This window comes from Prionailurus bengalensis, chromosome C2 (genome assembly GCF_016509475.1).
Source record: "Prionailurus bengalensis isolate Pbe53 chromosome C2, Fcat_Pben_1.1_paternal_pri, whole genome shotgun sequence".
In the NCBI taxonomy this organism is placed as follows: Eukaryota; Metazoa; Chordata; class Mammalia; order Carnivora; family Felidae; genus Prionailurus; species Prionailurus bengalensis.
Genome location: NC_057350.1, coordinates 137343111 through 137358258, shown reverse-complemented (window position 1 = coordinate 137358258; position 15148 = coordinate 137343111). Strand labels below are relative to the sequence as shown.

The window sequence follows — 15148 nt, the reverse complement described above, 5'->3', positions numbered from 1 at the left end:
ATACGGAAGTAAACATTTATCTGGGTTCAAACCTTGCCTCTTTTTCTTACTGATTGTATGGCATTGGGAAATTTACTTTATTTCTCCAAGCTTTAGATATATCATCTGAAAACTGTGGATAATAACAGTGTTGATCCTGTATCAGGCGGTTTAGAAAAGGGAAATGAACCTAAATATTTCAACAGGAAACTCACCGTAGAGAACTGGTTTTCCTGGGGCTAGAGAGCTAAACGAGCAAAAAGAGATTATAGCTGTAACGTGGCTATAATAACTGCAGGAAGGAGCTTCTGTCCTTGGAGATGGAAAAACAAAAGGAAGAAGGGGGCTTAGCAGAACACGAAGGCCCAAAAGAGGAGCGGTGAGGAGCCGTAAGACACGAAGGCCCGACTTTGGATGTGGGGGCGCTCCCAACTGATGCCGGAATCTCCAAGAAGATACAATGGGTCTGGTTCTGGGAGTGCCTGAGGAGGCTGAACACGAGGACCACTTCTGCAGCTTGAGGTACATCATACGCCTGAGAAGCAAGCAGTCCCCTCTCTCCACCTCCTGCTTTCCAGTCTCCCTCTGGCGCCCCTACCGGCAGGCGCAACTGAAGTCGGCTGGCAAAGAAAAGTGAGGTTTGCAGCATCCAAACTCCAGCGTGACAAAGCATAACACGGAAGGCAGGTTTGGAGCTCAGGGACAATAGTATAATGGTTTGTCTGTTTGTTAAATGGGACAGGAATCGTGCCCAACCTATAGACAATGACTCAGGATGTTGTACTGAAACATTTAGCACAGAAAATGGAATATGAAAACAAGTTTAAAATGTTAAATATTTATTATTTATTGGGTGTGTTTCTTTGTTTTTGTTTTTATTTTTAACTAAGTGATCTAGCAAGCATCCTTAATTCACCATATTAGTATTAATAAAATTTGATAACACTGTGTTCGAGACTGTCAAATGGGGTTTCAAACATCCACCTGCAATTCAAACTCCTATAATTTACATGAAAACAAAGTTCCTGCCCTTTCAAAATCGGTCATCAGGTAAACGGTTACTTCTTCATCTGTCCAGAAAATGGAATTCTTTGACATCACAGACTTTCATTGCTAATCTCTATGTATATTAAAGTGTTTGTCACCAATTTTCTAATTAGCGCTTTTTGACTCTTCCCATTTAAATGCGTTTTAGGACAGAACAAACGTAACAGAAATCCTGTAGCAGATATTCGTTCCCTGTCTTGCTATGAAGAAGAGTTTCCCTTACCGCCGATCAGCATGGTGCAGATGGAGAAGATCTTTTCCGCATCTGTATTAGCAGAGACATTCCCAAACCCAACACTGGTGAGGCTGCTGAGAGTGAAGTACAGAGCGGCAATATAGGCACTTCGGATGGACGGGCCCCCCAAGGTATTGTTGCCGTAGTATGGAGACTCTAGTCTCTTTCCCAACTCATGGAGCCAACCTGCAATGGAAGAAAGAATGAGAACTTAAAGCCACAGAGTAGAGTCCCAGGATTAGCACCTGGGGGAGGGAGGGAATGACAAATGAACATTGAGGGACATACTGATTTGTTCAGGAAAAAGAAGAAAGAAAAATTAAAAGCGAGTTCAAGGCAAGAAATAAGATTCCATTGCTACGAAAGCAAAAATATCACTTTTATGCAAGCTGTTCTATATAAGACACACAGCAGAGAAGGGTGCATCCGAGAGCAGATGGGTGGTCAAAGCTAAACAGGTTACCCTCATGCAGGAGACTCTACCCACAGACACGGAAACTGGGATTGCTACGGTCGGTAACAGTGTGGTGTATTTCTCTAGTGGTTAAGCTCCTTTCCTCCTTCCTCAATTGGAGTTTCAAGAGACAAATGGGCTTAATAGGTATTTTTAAACCCTACGTAATGATACATAGCAACAACCACAAGGAGCTAGACTTCACATAGACGAGATGGGCTTCACATAGACGAGATGTCCATCCAGCACAACCTTGCCCCATTTTATCCACTTGGGCTGACATCTAGTTGGCTTAGGAGTCTCAGCTCATGCTACCTCCTCAGGAAACCTCCTCTGCAGCCCCATCCTGCCATGTGGGGGTGGAGGGGGAAAACCGCACAACTAAGAGGTACCTGTAATAGAACTGGATGTCCCCCGCAGCTGTTTTATAATACTGCTCTATACGTGTGCCCAAACTGATCAAATTAAGAGCTTTAAGTACATGCAGTTTATAGTATGTCAACTATGCTGTCATAAAGCTGTAAAAAAAGCTACATTAATAAAGATGAGAAATAGCAAGCATGACATTGACGATAATAGAATGGAAACAACACAAAGACCACGTTAAAATCCTTCATTGGAAACATTTATCCTTTAAGATTTTGTATTTCAAAATTCTCTCTTTTTCTTTCTTTGTATGCGACTATGTTACAAACCACTGTGACAATTAAGCTGAACCCATAAGGTTCATAAGACTTTTGTTAAGAGATGTTATTCACTGACCGCTACTTTCTTGTAAACGCTTCATTTAATGGCTGCCCAAGAAGGGATGAGAGTCATCACACTTTTTAAGTAGTAATAATGCTGTCATTATCAACTAAAGTTATAGGTTATGGAACTGTGCTAGGTAATTAAAATGCATATTTTAAACAACTGGGAATTCCTTGAGACCAAGGAGAATTGTTTTGTGGCAAGTATTATATCTTATTCATCCTGTGTCTTCAGAAAAGTGTTTCTTAACCTTTAGCTTGCCTCAGAAATATCTAGAGGGCTTGTTAAACAGCGATAGCAAGTCCTATCCCTGAAAGTTTTTTAAAACTGCTGTGCCCTCTGCCACCTCCACTAACCGCATCAAAGTTTCTGTTGCCAAGACCAGGTACTGGTATTTTTTAAAAGTTCCCAGTAGAATCTAATGTGAAGATAGAACTTAGAACCGCTATTCCAGATCTTAGCAAAGCACTAACAATAGTCAAGTTTAATAAATGCTATTTTAAAAAGTGAATGAATTAATGAATGTATCAATTGTTCTTGCACTCTATCGTAGTATGAGATAATATGACAGCCTTGAGACGATAACACAACATATGTGCATTTGTAAATTTGCACTAGGATAAGAACATATGTTTGGACGATAGAGAATAATAATGAAACGTAAGTTACATGCTATAAAAGGTGATGCTGTTAGTAAGTTATGACCAGGTACTCTGTCTGGAAAGGCTTTGCGAAGGAAATACGCTCTAGTGATGGGGTTCAGGGCAGGCTGGCACACAGGAATGTGCCACTTGGGCATGGGAATTAGTTGAGCTGAAGGCAATCAGGGCCTGACGGACTCAAAAGAAGCTTTTTACTCCCCCCTCAACAGCCTAAAAGAATTTAGATAGGGGGCCTGTACCAAGAAGAGAGCTATTACCAGGGATAACTTTTTACATCAGAAAGATTTATCTTCATGGCATGGCAAACAGTTGTTTACTGAACATTTGCTCTTCTCATCTTCCAACGAACAGTCTTTCTTCCCTTTGAAGCCCCCTTGGCCTTAGCTCAGGATGGCCTCGAGGCCTCAATTGCCTGACTGTCTTTGACCCTCTCATGTCTACGTGAAACTCCTACAGGCACTACATTAAATTTGTTTTTCCTCGGTTTTCCTGTCTCACATCAGTATAATTATTAGGGCAGCCAAGGAACCTAAAAAAGAAGAGAAAAATAACGTTCCTCCCCAACACTAGATTCAACACAGATTTAAATGTGGGCTCCTCCATTTATAGGCTGTAACAACGACTAACTTCTCTGAGCTCCACTTTTCTCACTTGGAAAAACAGGGATACTATCTAAGTTGTGGAGCTGTGATGGATTAAAGGAGGTGCCACATATGAAAATGCCAACCATTGTTACTGGCTGAGGTTTAGTGTATCTCTTTTCTCTCTCTTGCTTCCCTTACTTTCATGGGAACAAGAAAGCACAGAAGTCCAGGAAGGTAAGAGAAAATAAGAGCCCAGCACTGATGATGGGAGAGGAAGGTGGTGACTCCATGTATTCAGTAAAAACTACTGTAGGGATTAGCATTTCCTAACTAATAGAAATAAGAGGGAGAAAATCCAGATGACAGCAGCTCTTAAAACTGGGGAAGTTACGGGGTGCCTGGGTGGCTCAGTCGATTAAGTGCCCAGCTCTTGGTTTTGGCTCAGGCCATGATCACATGGTTTCAGTTTGGCCGCAGGTTGGGCTCTGCCCTAGCAGTGTGGAACGTGCTTGGGATTCTCTCTCCCTCTCGCTCTGCCCCTTCCCAGCTCATGCTGTCTCTCTTTCAAATAAGTAAATAAACGTAAAAAAAATGGCGGAGTTATATGCCCATTTGTGAATCTGAAGAAAGACGCGATTCTTTGGCCAGAACAAAGTACATGTGGAGACTGTGGGCCGCTCTGTACTCATTTTGTCATTTCATGGCTTCCTGAAGCCCTTTCATACATATCAGATTAAAAAAATCTGTTCTAGAATTTTAAGCGAGGGGGAGGATGAAGTGATCAAGGGTGATTTGATAGAACGTAGCTTAATCTTGAATGGAAAAAGATTTAGAAATAACGGCAACTTATCCAAGATTAATTGATGAGATATCACAAAACCAAATCACATGTGCATTTAAAAAATATTACTGGTATATTTATATGCACCGTAGGAAGAGAGTGCAGACACAAAGGCATAATCAGGAAGCAGAGAGAACATCTGAATTTATTGTCATATTCAGGATGTCGATTTCTGCAGGATAGTGCCCCCATAGGCATTTGATCCAGACACCGTCAAATATGGAGAACCACAGGATGCTGAATGGCTGGTGGGCTTGGTATTTCTCAAGTGTCTTCCCATTTGTGCTCTAAAAGGGATGCTGTATTATTTCTTCTGGACAAAGAACTGATTAGAGGGGCTTGTCCTTTTGTTCCGTATTGGTCATTCCTGCTAATTACTGGGAAGCTGAAAACTGTCCTCTTACCCAGAGAGTAAATATTGCATGACCTAATTTCTGTTTTAGCTGATGCAGAGAGGAAGAGAAAAACCCAGAAACAACTGAGCTACTTACTACTTCCTCTTGCCTGAATCAGCTGCACCATCAGACCATGAAGAAACAACTGGACCCACCTATTGATCTTCAATTAAGGTATTCATTACCTTACGGAACCCAGTTTTCTCACTTAAAAAAAAAAAAAAAAGCAAACAAACCCAGTCAATATATTTGGTTGAACTTCTTAATTGGAACAAAAGTGAAATCCTGAAGAATTCTCTGAAGCAAATCAGTTTTCATATAGATTGATTTCTGTAATCAAATAAGATGAAAGTTTGTATCAGGACATACAGATTATATTAGATTATATCCTCATCCAGGGCCTGTTCATTTACAATGTGTGAAGCTATCTCAGAAGTGATTCAGGGCGCAAAACACAGAGGAACAACAGACCTACTTTTGTTGATATCTCTTTTCCGTCTAGCCAACTGTTCCGTCTATTTTCAGAAACATCTTGTTTTTTAAGAAAGGTTGCTACTAAACTGTGTTACAGCTGACGGAGCAAAAGCAATAATGATGATGACAAAACCTGGTAACACGCAAAGGAGGTAACACCCACAAATCCTGGGATTGGCTCTGTGGGCTAAATAAAACTTTTTCACAGAACAGCTCGTCCAAAATGAGAGCACATGTTCACTGTAACAAGACAACATGTCACTGTACTGTATAGAAGAAACAGTTTAACCAATTTGGAAGCCAATCTTTTTTATGCTGAAGAAACTCATCTCTAAAGGAAGGGATGTCCTAGAACAGTCTGTCTGCTTCTGCTCATTTTTTTTCCCTAAGGAACATTTTGAGGAAAAACACATACACAACATAAAGTAGAATCTAAATATACTAATACATTGCAATTTGATAAAGACAAAAGATATCATAAAATAATCCTATCATTACTAAAATTGATTAGATAAATAAAAGAGTAGGTTTATGAAACAAAGATAAATTTTAAGATAGAATGACTCCTTTTTTTGAGAGAGAGAGAGAGAGAGAGAGAGAGAGAGGTGAGTGGTGGAGGGGCAGAGAGCACAGAGCCTGGTGCAGGACTGATCTCACCACAGTGAGATCATAACCTGAGCCAGAATCCAGAGTTGGAAGCTTCACCAACTGAGCCACCCAGGGGCCTCAAGATAGAATGACTCTTAATGACCACGCCCAGAAGAGCATGGAACTTAGCACGATTCAATCCATATATTTTTCATTGCATACTTACCATGGGCCCAGTATTTTGCTTAATTACACACTTCTAACACTGAATGGGAATTTCTAATTAGTTTGCTCCTTAGGCTCCCTACAATAATTTACTTACTTTTACTATGCATATTGTGTGCAGATTTTATACAAGTGTGACCTGCTTTATACAACATATGCAGTCTTAAAAAGTTTAGTTTAGATTAGCATTTGGTAAGTGAGCAGATAGTTCAGATTTAATAAAAGGAATGGGAGCATGTTATTTAAGGAAAGCCTATGGTGAATTTCTTTGGTCGTATAAAATATCTTAGTAATATGCAAAAGTATCCGGTAAAATATAAACTTATTAAATCATATTTATATGTGTGTGTTAAGATGTGTTTGTATAGACAGAGAAAAGAGAGAGAGGATTAGCACATGCATAATCACACCTATAATCCCAAATGGTGTTTTACTTAATTTGGAACGCATGAACCATGTTGCATTAGGGTGTGGCGAGAAGCAAGAAGGGAAGCCATGCCAGGGTTTTCTTGTTACTAGGTTTGCACACGCTTTACATTTTACCGAGGGCTTCCTGGGCTCCAGACACTCCAGTAAGGCAGTCCATCTCCCGTCTCACAGGCACTAATTGTATGGAATAGGTACGCTTATCATCCACATTTTGATCCATTATTTCATTAATCATTATAACCATTTAGAAATCATCATCCTCATTTTAAAGACGAGAAAACTAAGGCTCCGAATGATTAAATAGCTTGCTCAGTATGGCAGTATCAGGGTTAGAATCCAGATCTGTGTGCTGTCAGAGCCCAGGTTCTTGACCACTATGTACAGTGGTCATGTAATATACATATACCCATGTAATATACATATAAGCCCAAGAATACTACTGTTGTAGTGTGGCTGAATGTCTTTAAAAGCGAGATGCCATTTGTTATTATGGTGTACATATGTGGCAAGAAAGAAGTAGTCTTAGTTAGGCCTCCCCAGAAGCAGACCCTGAGGCATGGCTTTAACTATAAGTCATTTATTTAGGTGTTAGGTCCAGCACATATATTTAGGAGACAGTAGGGAAGGGACACAGGGAGTGGAGGAAGCCAATGAAGCATGCCCAATCAAGCAAGCTATCACTATAGGCAACTGGAGCTGAAGCCCACTGGGGAACCCCGGGGAGGAGTGTAGAACACATCCCCTGTCAGAGCAGGGGAGTATTAACCATCATTGATTGAGGGTGGCTCTAAGGGAGCATGACTTCCCCACCGTGGCCATGACTGTAGCAAAGGAGGCTTCTACATCTCAAGACAGTGCCTCAGGCATAGATATAGATCCTAAGGATAGGAGTCATACAGAGTGAGGGGGCACGGTGGAGTACCAACAACATTTGCGACAGCAGCCAACACTTACTAAATGCCAAGTATTTTGCTAGGCTTTCACATAACACTATTTTCATACAACTATCACAACTACTCTGCCTTTTTTTTTTTTCTTAAACTGATAGAGTCCAACAGAGAAGGTCAGAAGTTTTCTCCTGTCTTTAGGGACTTTTAGAACTGAGAGGTAAATCCATGCCTTTTTAACTAAACATCCATCATCCTTCCCCTATAGTACACTGCTTATAAAGAAGTAATCATTTTAAATGATCTTTTTAATTGCACTTGTTGAAACCGTTATTAAATAAGTTTGCATTTCCAGCGGCCTCTTTTGCTTAGCGTGGGGGATTGTGTCCCAAAGGTACACATCATATCAGAGAAAATAGAGGAATTATCCAAACATAATCCACAATGTAGACATGGGATGACATGGTATTTAGAACCTGAATATTACTTCAACAGGGATCAAGAGGTTTCTAATGTAAATTCCAAGCATAGAAAATACTATGGTTAACATTGGCTTCCCCTCCCTCCATACTTAATCCTTTTGGACTTCATTCAGCTGAGAGGTAGAAAAACACTGCGAGTCCTAAGGTGGGAGGTGTCTGGCTGGGAGAGGCAAAACAGTGGGAGACGATGATTGTGGGGCACAGCCTGAGAACTTCTCTGGTTGCTTAGCCTCTCCCCCGGGGCTAATGTGTGGGTCCGCCCAGCTGCAGGGGTGATTGAGAGATATCAAAAAGGGTGTCAGAAGTCTGAGTGCCTTACATGTGTCTATGTGGGTTTGTGGGGGTGGTGATGGTGTGGCAACAGAAAGACAAAGATTTGTGTGAGGTATTGTATTTACTGTTATACACCCAAAAAGAGTTGTTTGTCTGAAACAGAATATCACAAAAAAAACCTTGAGATTTCATCTCCATTGTCTCTCTCTCTCTCTCTCTCTCTTTATTTATTTATTTTGAGAGACACAGAGAGAGTGCAGGTGGGAGAGGGACAGAGAGTGAATCCCAAGCAGGCTCCTCATGCACAGACTGATGTGGGGCTCGAACACAGGAAATCGTGGGATCATGACCTAGGCCAAAATCAAGAGTCGATCACTCAACCAAATGAGCCACCCAGGCGTCCCTTCACTATCTCTTAAAATATCTACATATTTATCTCCATTCCTTAAGGTTCCACTAGGGCCTGCCACTACAGTTTTCTGTTTTGTTTGTTTTTTGATTTAAACAAACTTTTTATTTTGGGATAATTTCGACTAATACCAAAGTTGCAAAGAGTACAAACAATCCCCTTTGTATCCTTCACCCAGCTTCTCCTAATGTTAGCATCTTAATGTTTACCAAACTATGAAATTAGCATTGGCACATTACTACTAACTAAACTATGGACTTTCTATATTTTAATGTAAGAATACAGTTAAGGAGGAGTTCAGAGACTTAGATTCCAGAACTCACTCTCTACCTTCCACTCCATCCCCATATTTCAGGGTGTGACTGTGGATAAGACTAGAAAGGCACCAGGCTACAGTGGTATTTGATATTGATTGATTTGTTGATTCCACTAAGGAAAAGGCCATCAATAAATTTGGGGTCTTGTCCGAATTTGACCAGGAACTCCATTACTTGGAGTTTCCACAGATCTCACATTTTGGTTCTCATAAACTAAGAGGTGTCTTACATTTCTGAAATGGTGTAACCTACTTTTGAGGTGAAAGTCGGAAGCAAAAAAGATTAATCATAAAAGAGTGGAGATTGGACCTAGAGTCAGGAAATGGAGGTCGTAATCTTGGCCTTGCCGTTAATTAAGTTGATGTCTGATCCTTTATGCACCAATAGCCTTTCTAGTCTTCCATTTTTCCATCTTGAAGATGAGGTGATTGGATTGAGTAATCTCTTTTCCTGTAATCTTTTAGTAATCTTTCTCAGATAGAAGATTTGATGAAACAAGATCCTGTGACGTTTCCTCACGAACGGTTGATTTTCCGAAAGTAAAATGCTTGTGTAATAACCCATGATCTTATAATTCATCCTTTATTTGTTTTTAATTATTTGAGTGATGACCCATCAGCAAATGTTGATGGGATAAGGATGGAAGGTGTTCACATCTTGATGCATGTATCATTTCTGCTCTATTTCCAGCGCTGAACAATTACTCAGAAGCAATATTATGTGATATTGGTACCGTCAGGAAAAAAAATGCACCGCTTGTGCTAAACCAGCCCGGAGTTTGCCAGTTCTCTAAAGTCTACTTAAATATGAAGTATTAGTATACTAAGGTACAGCATTCCACATAAGCAATGAATGTAAAGATTACATACTACGATAAACTACCAAAATAGACCATCATCACATGCAGCAAAGAAACAAAACCCAAACTGGGGCACCTGGGTGGCTCAGTCTGCTAAGTGTCCAACTTCAGCTCAGGTCATGATCTCACAGTTTGTGAGTTCAAGCCCCTCCTCGGGCTCTGTGCTGACAGCTCAGAGCCTGGAGCCTGCTTCAAATTCTGTGTCTCCCTCTCTCTCTGCCCCTCCCCTGCTCCCACTCTGTCTCTCTCTGTCTCAAAAATAAATAAACAAAAAAATTAAACAAAACAAACCAAAACCAAACCCAAACCAACCAAACAAAAAGACTCCAGAAAGAACAAGAAATGTAAAACAACCTGAAGTCACAGTTGGGCATCTACGATAGAGCTTTCTGACTGATCCTAAGAAGAGGCAGTATAGGCCATCTGTTTCCAACCAGCTGGGACACTTCCAAATGCCTCTGAAATCTTGGCTAAAAATAGAGGAAATTCTAACAAAGATTAGGCTCATGGCTAAGTTAACAGAACATAAACAATGAACTATTTACCTTTAACTGTCCTATATAAAATGCTCATACAATTCACAGTTCACAATTCAGATCTGCCTCAACATGAGCATTTATTCCTGAGGAATTATTGGTACGTTTTTCAGGGCTTAATGAGTTTGTGAGACAAACATTCATGGCTGAACTCATTTACAAAGGCAACTTGTCACTCAGGAAGAAAATTCTAATCCAAAGCACTCCTCCTTTGTGCCAAGGGACAAAAACCTAGCTCAAGAAAATAATTTAGGATAAAAATAATTGAATCCAGCCAAATTATTTTACTTTATTGGTAAGCTCAAGTTTATTTTCATTACCTGCTCCCAATTTCCTTCTTATTCTCTCCTTTCTCTCAAAGATTTAGAATTGCTGCAAACCTAGGGAAGAAAAATGAATTGACACATCCCACGTTTGCAAACCATTTCTCAGGGGTAGTACTTGCCTGGCAGTCATTTAAATTAGAAGGATAGGCTTTGACATCCATTAAAAAGGAATCTCAAGTTTCTCTGGTTTGCAGAACTTCAAAATAAAGTTCTAATTACATTTCTTCCAAATGCATTAAAGGAGATATGTTTTCTAACATCTCAATTATAAAAGTAACTCAAATAAATTAAGCCTCATAATATGCTGGAATGTTGCATTCAAATACAGTAAACCTTGTTTTGCGAGCATAATTTGTTCCGGAAACATACTTGTAATCCAAAGCACTTGCATATCAAAGCGAATATCAGGAACCATTGGCTCAGTCGTGATCATGTGACATTCGGTGTCACTTACTACTCGTGTTGCAAGACATCGCTCGTTTATCAAGTTAAAATTTATTAGAACTGTCTGCTTGTCTTGTGGAACACTCACAGAACAAGTTATTCACAATCCAAGGTTTTACTGTGCTTTATTAAAGAGTCCTCTGGATTTTATATACCTTCACTTGATATTGAAACTGTTCCAAAGGCAGTTTCTTCAAGTTTCTAGGACGTGCTCAAGTCTCCAAAATGAAACACCAACTTAGAGGTGTCGGCTTTTGTTCTCCATTTGAAGAGCTGATTCTGACTCATATGTCCAGTAATGCATTTAAAAACGTATAACTAACTTTGTTTGATGGCTTGATGAGGAATGGAATACGTGGTGGGAATCTGCATGAGTGTTCCAAAATATGTTTTTAGCCAGCACGTGGCTGAGTGGTTGGAGGTGAAGTAAACACAGGGTGATAGGGGTGTGCCCAAGACACCCAGAGGTGGCATGCAGAGTTTTACAAATGCGAAGTAGAATAGAGGACACAGGGCATTGAATCGAGGAACAAGATATACGGGAGGAATGCAGAAGAGAAACAGGACAACAGAGAAGTGTGTCAGACCAGGTAGTGTAGTAAACCTGGGTGACCCAGAAGGCAAGCAACGCAACATAGGAAAGTACTACTTAGTTGTGTGATGTTGGCTAAGTTACTCATCCTCTTCGGGCCCAGTGTCCTTCTTGCTACAATGGAGAACATGACAGTACCTCACCTCATAGGCTGTTGTGACATCAAGTGACCCAATTCACATAAAGGGCTTAGTAGAATGCTAAACACAACAAGCACTAGTAAAGAGCTATTCTTGTTGCTGCTGTGGTTTGAAAGGAATGAAGGTTTTCTGTCTTACTGAAAGTAATACAGACTTCTAAAATCCTTCATTACCGAACATCGGTATAAAACACGAACCCAGCATCTCATTTCCATCAGTAGAAAATAATGAACCAATAGAAATAACACACACAATCACATCATTCTTGCAGATTGGGGATTTTGCGCCATTGGTATTACAAATGCCACTTCTCATCGTGAGGTACTGAAAATACAAAATGGATAGGACGTAGGCTCAGAATACTTTGTCATCGATCTGCTTTGTTGTTACTTGGCTTGTTACGGTACAAAGAGTGTGTTGTAGTACTCTTGTTTGTGCCTTTGTAGCTGAAGACCACACACTGATCGCCCAAGGCACAGAATAGTTTATATATTATTTAATTTAATCTTATATCGTGTAACAATCTCTTCCAATTCTAAGATCCAAGGGTTATAATCTGAAATGTTGATATTAAAGTGTTAGGCTAAATCAAACATGATCAAGAGTAGACACGTGTTAAGGCTAAGGACCAGCTTTTCGTTCTGGGTTTGTCTGAATTTTGAGTCTTTACACCTGTTAATATGCCATAGTACCTCCTGATCCTTCTTGTCGGTCGAAGTTTGGGTATTAACACACTCTTGATTCACTTAATCTCTTTCACACGAATGGCTGTTCCAGTTGACTTTTCTCTGTAATTGCTGTTCACTTCCACCTGGTCCCTATCACTTGCTTATAGTCACCATTATCAAGGACATGTGGTCTGGAGACATGGCGTCATTTTTATTTTGAGCATGGAAACTTTTGTGACACTCTTCAGCTCCCCACCACCCCTACCAGAAGCCCTAGCTGTTATTCCAAAGGCAGTTGGCGGGAATTGATGTGTTCATGGTCAGTGTATGCAAAAGCCTGGGGAATGTGAAAGCTTTTTGGAACCATAGACTGAACTCTCAGCAAGTCCCCAAGGCTTCATTTTCCAGGAATAGAACTCTTTGGTTACATTCTCTTGTGGACTTTGCAAGAGACTTTATATAGGTCAGACCCATGCTGTGGAGAAATTAAAGACCACACAGCTTTTGTTTTTCTTCTAAAAACCCACTTTCCTACATAGTTTTTTAGACCTTATTAAAAATATTAAATAAGCTAAGCTTTGAATCAGGCTTTAACCATTCCATTCACCGGCATCTAACTTTTAATTTCACCCACAGACACCAACTCTGTATGCATATTCATTATTTGGCGACCATAATGCCTTTTTAATGGATTTAAAGGAATGGAAGCAGGGGCAAAAGATGGTTTAGTCTCCAGCCTGGCACACAAAAGTTGGTTTAACTCATATTGTAATCAAAGTACATACAGTACATAGCTTATTTGCACATTTGCTTAAATCTTACCCTAACAATTTGTGGGAAAAATGTGTTTATGCTTTCATTGGATGGTATCTTCTGAAATACTTATGGCCAGTTTCTGGGAAACAGGTTTCAAATGCCATGGGGCAGGTTTTGTAGAGGTTAGGGAGAAAGCTGTCCCACTCTGGGCATATGACAGAGGCAGCAAGAGGCATGCAGTAATGACAACAGGGAAGTCCAAGGTACCAGAACACCCTGAGAAAACATGGCAGGAAGCAGCAGCAGCAAGCCTGGGCAGAGCTGAAGGAGCAGGCAGGGCCTCTCAGAAAGAAACTAAGCAGCCAGGGCTCTAGTGAGCCCAGGCTATGGTCGAGGCAGGATTTGGCTCCCAGTTCTAACTGCTGAGGACCCAGGAACACATGAGTTATACCCTGTAGTCAGAGCCCTGATTCTAAGACTAGGATTGAGCCCAATCTGCCTCCCCTGGTTCCCCACTCTTCCAAAATATGGCAGCATTTCTAGTGTTTAAAAATCCAGTTGTCCAATAGCTAAATTATGGAAAGAGCCTAAATGTCCATCAACTGATGAATGGATAAAGAAATTGTGGTTTATATACACAATGGAATACTACTTGGCAAGGAGAAAGAATGAAATATGGCCTTTTGTAGCAACGTGGATGGAACTGGAGAGTGTTATGCTAAGTGAAATAAGTCATCACAGAGAAAGACAGATACCATATGTGTTCACTCTTATGTGGATCCTGAGAAACTTAACAGAAGGCCATGGGGGAGGGGAAGGGGGGGAAAGAGAGAGGGAGGGAGGCAAACCATAAGAGACTCTTAAAATCTGATACTGAGAGTTGATGGGGGGTGGGAGGGAGGGGAGGGTGGGTGATGGGCATTGAGGAGGGCACCTGTTGGGATGAGCACTGGGTGTTGTATGGAAACCAATGTGACAATAAATTTCGTATACAAAAATAAATAAAATTAAAAAAAATCCAGTTGTCAAGGCCTCAGCTACAACTTCACCCGCTTTAGGAGGTTGCCTTTTTCAAGTCCATATGACATCACTCCCTGTGCTTGGTTTCCCTTTTCCAAACATCCTGCAGATTGTTAATGTCTGTCTTTCGGGTTTTGTCTCAGAATTGAATGTAGTCAGTTTTTGTTTTGGATGTTTGTTTGTTTGTTTGTTTTGCTCAGCAACTGCACCCTCATGAAAACACTTGGTTCCTGAACTCTCTGTTCTCATATCCAGTTCCCAGCCAAGAGTATATTCAGATTAATTCTCTTTCTTTACCTCCCATCACTCCTGAAGAGAAGCTTTTCTTGACCCAGGAAACTAAAATATTACTTTCATTACTTCCACCTGTTCAGTAGTCTCTCAATAGCGCCTAAGTCATTAATTCACTAATTCACTCACTTGGCAAATAGATAGTGACCATGCATAGTGTTTGAGATGCTGCGTGAGATGCAAAGGTCAGGGAGTTGGGTCATCATTGCCTTGCAGTCTACTAGGAAACTCTAATAATAGCGGATGTTTGCTCGAACTAAGTGCCCCTTCCTGGAGCAATCAGAAATGGTTTAAAGGAGGAAGAGTATTCAAATTGTACTGCACAGAATGAGTAGGATTTAGAAGAACAGAGATGTAGGGAAAGTGCAGAGGCACCAGGCCAGGAACACTTAATGCACATATGGAGAAAAGGAATTTACGCAATTTGGCTGGAGTGAAGGGTACGAGCCAGAAAGTCATGTAGAGTACGTTTAACCTGCAAGTTT

The 15148-nt window shown here is 40.6% G+C and overlaps 1 protein-coding gene across 1 annotated transcript in view; it reads right to left on the bottom strand.

Annotated features, from left to right (window-relative positions):
- The window catches only part of KCNH8 (potassium voltage-gated channel subfamily H member 8), a 112305-nt gene that overhangs the window by 73146 nt on the left and 24011 nt on the right, over nucleotides 1-15148 (bottom strand). The window contains exon 2 of the mRNA XM_043593316.1: nucleotides 1250-1447. Within this exon, the coding sequence (XP_043449251.1) occupies nucleotides 1250-1447 (198 nt within the window). The remainder of the gene's footprint in view (nucleotides 1-1249; nucleotides 1448-15148) is intronic.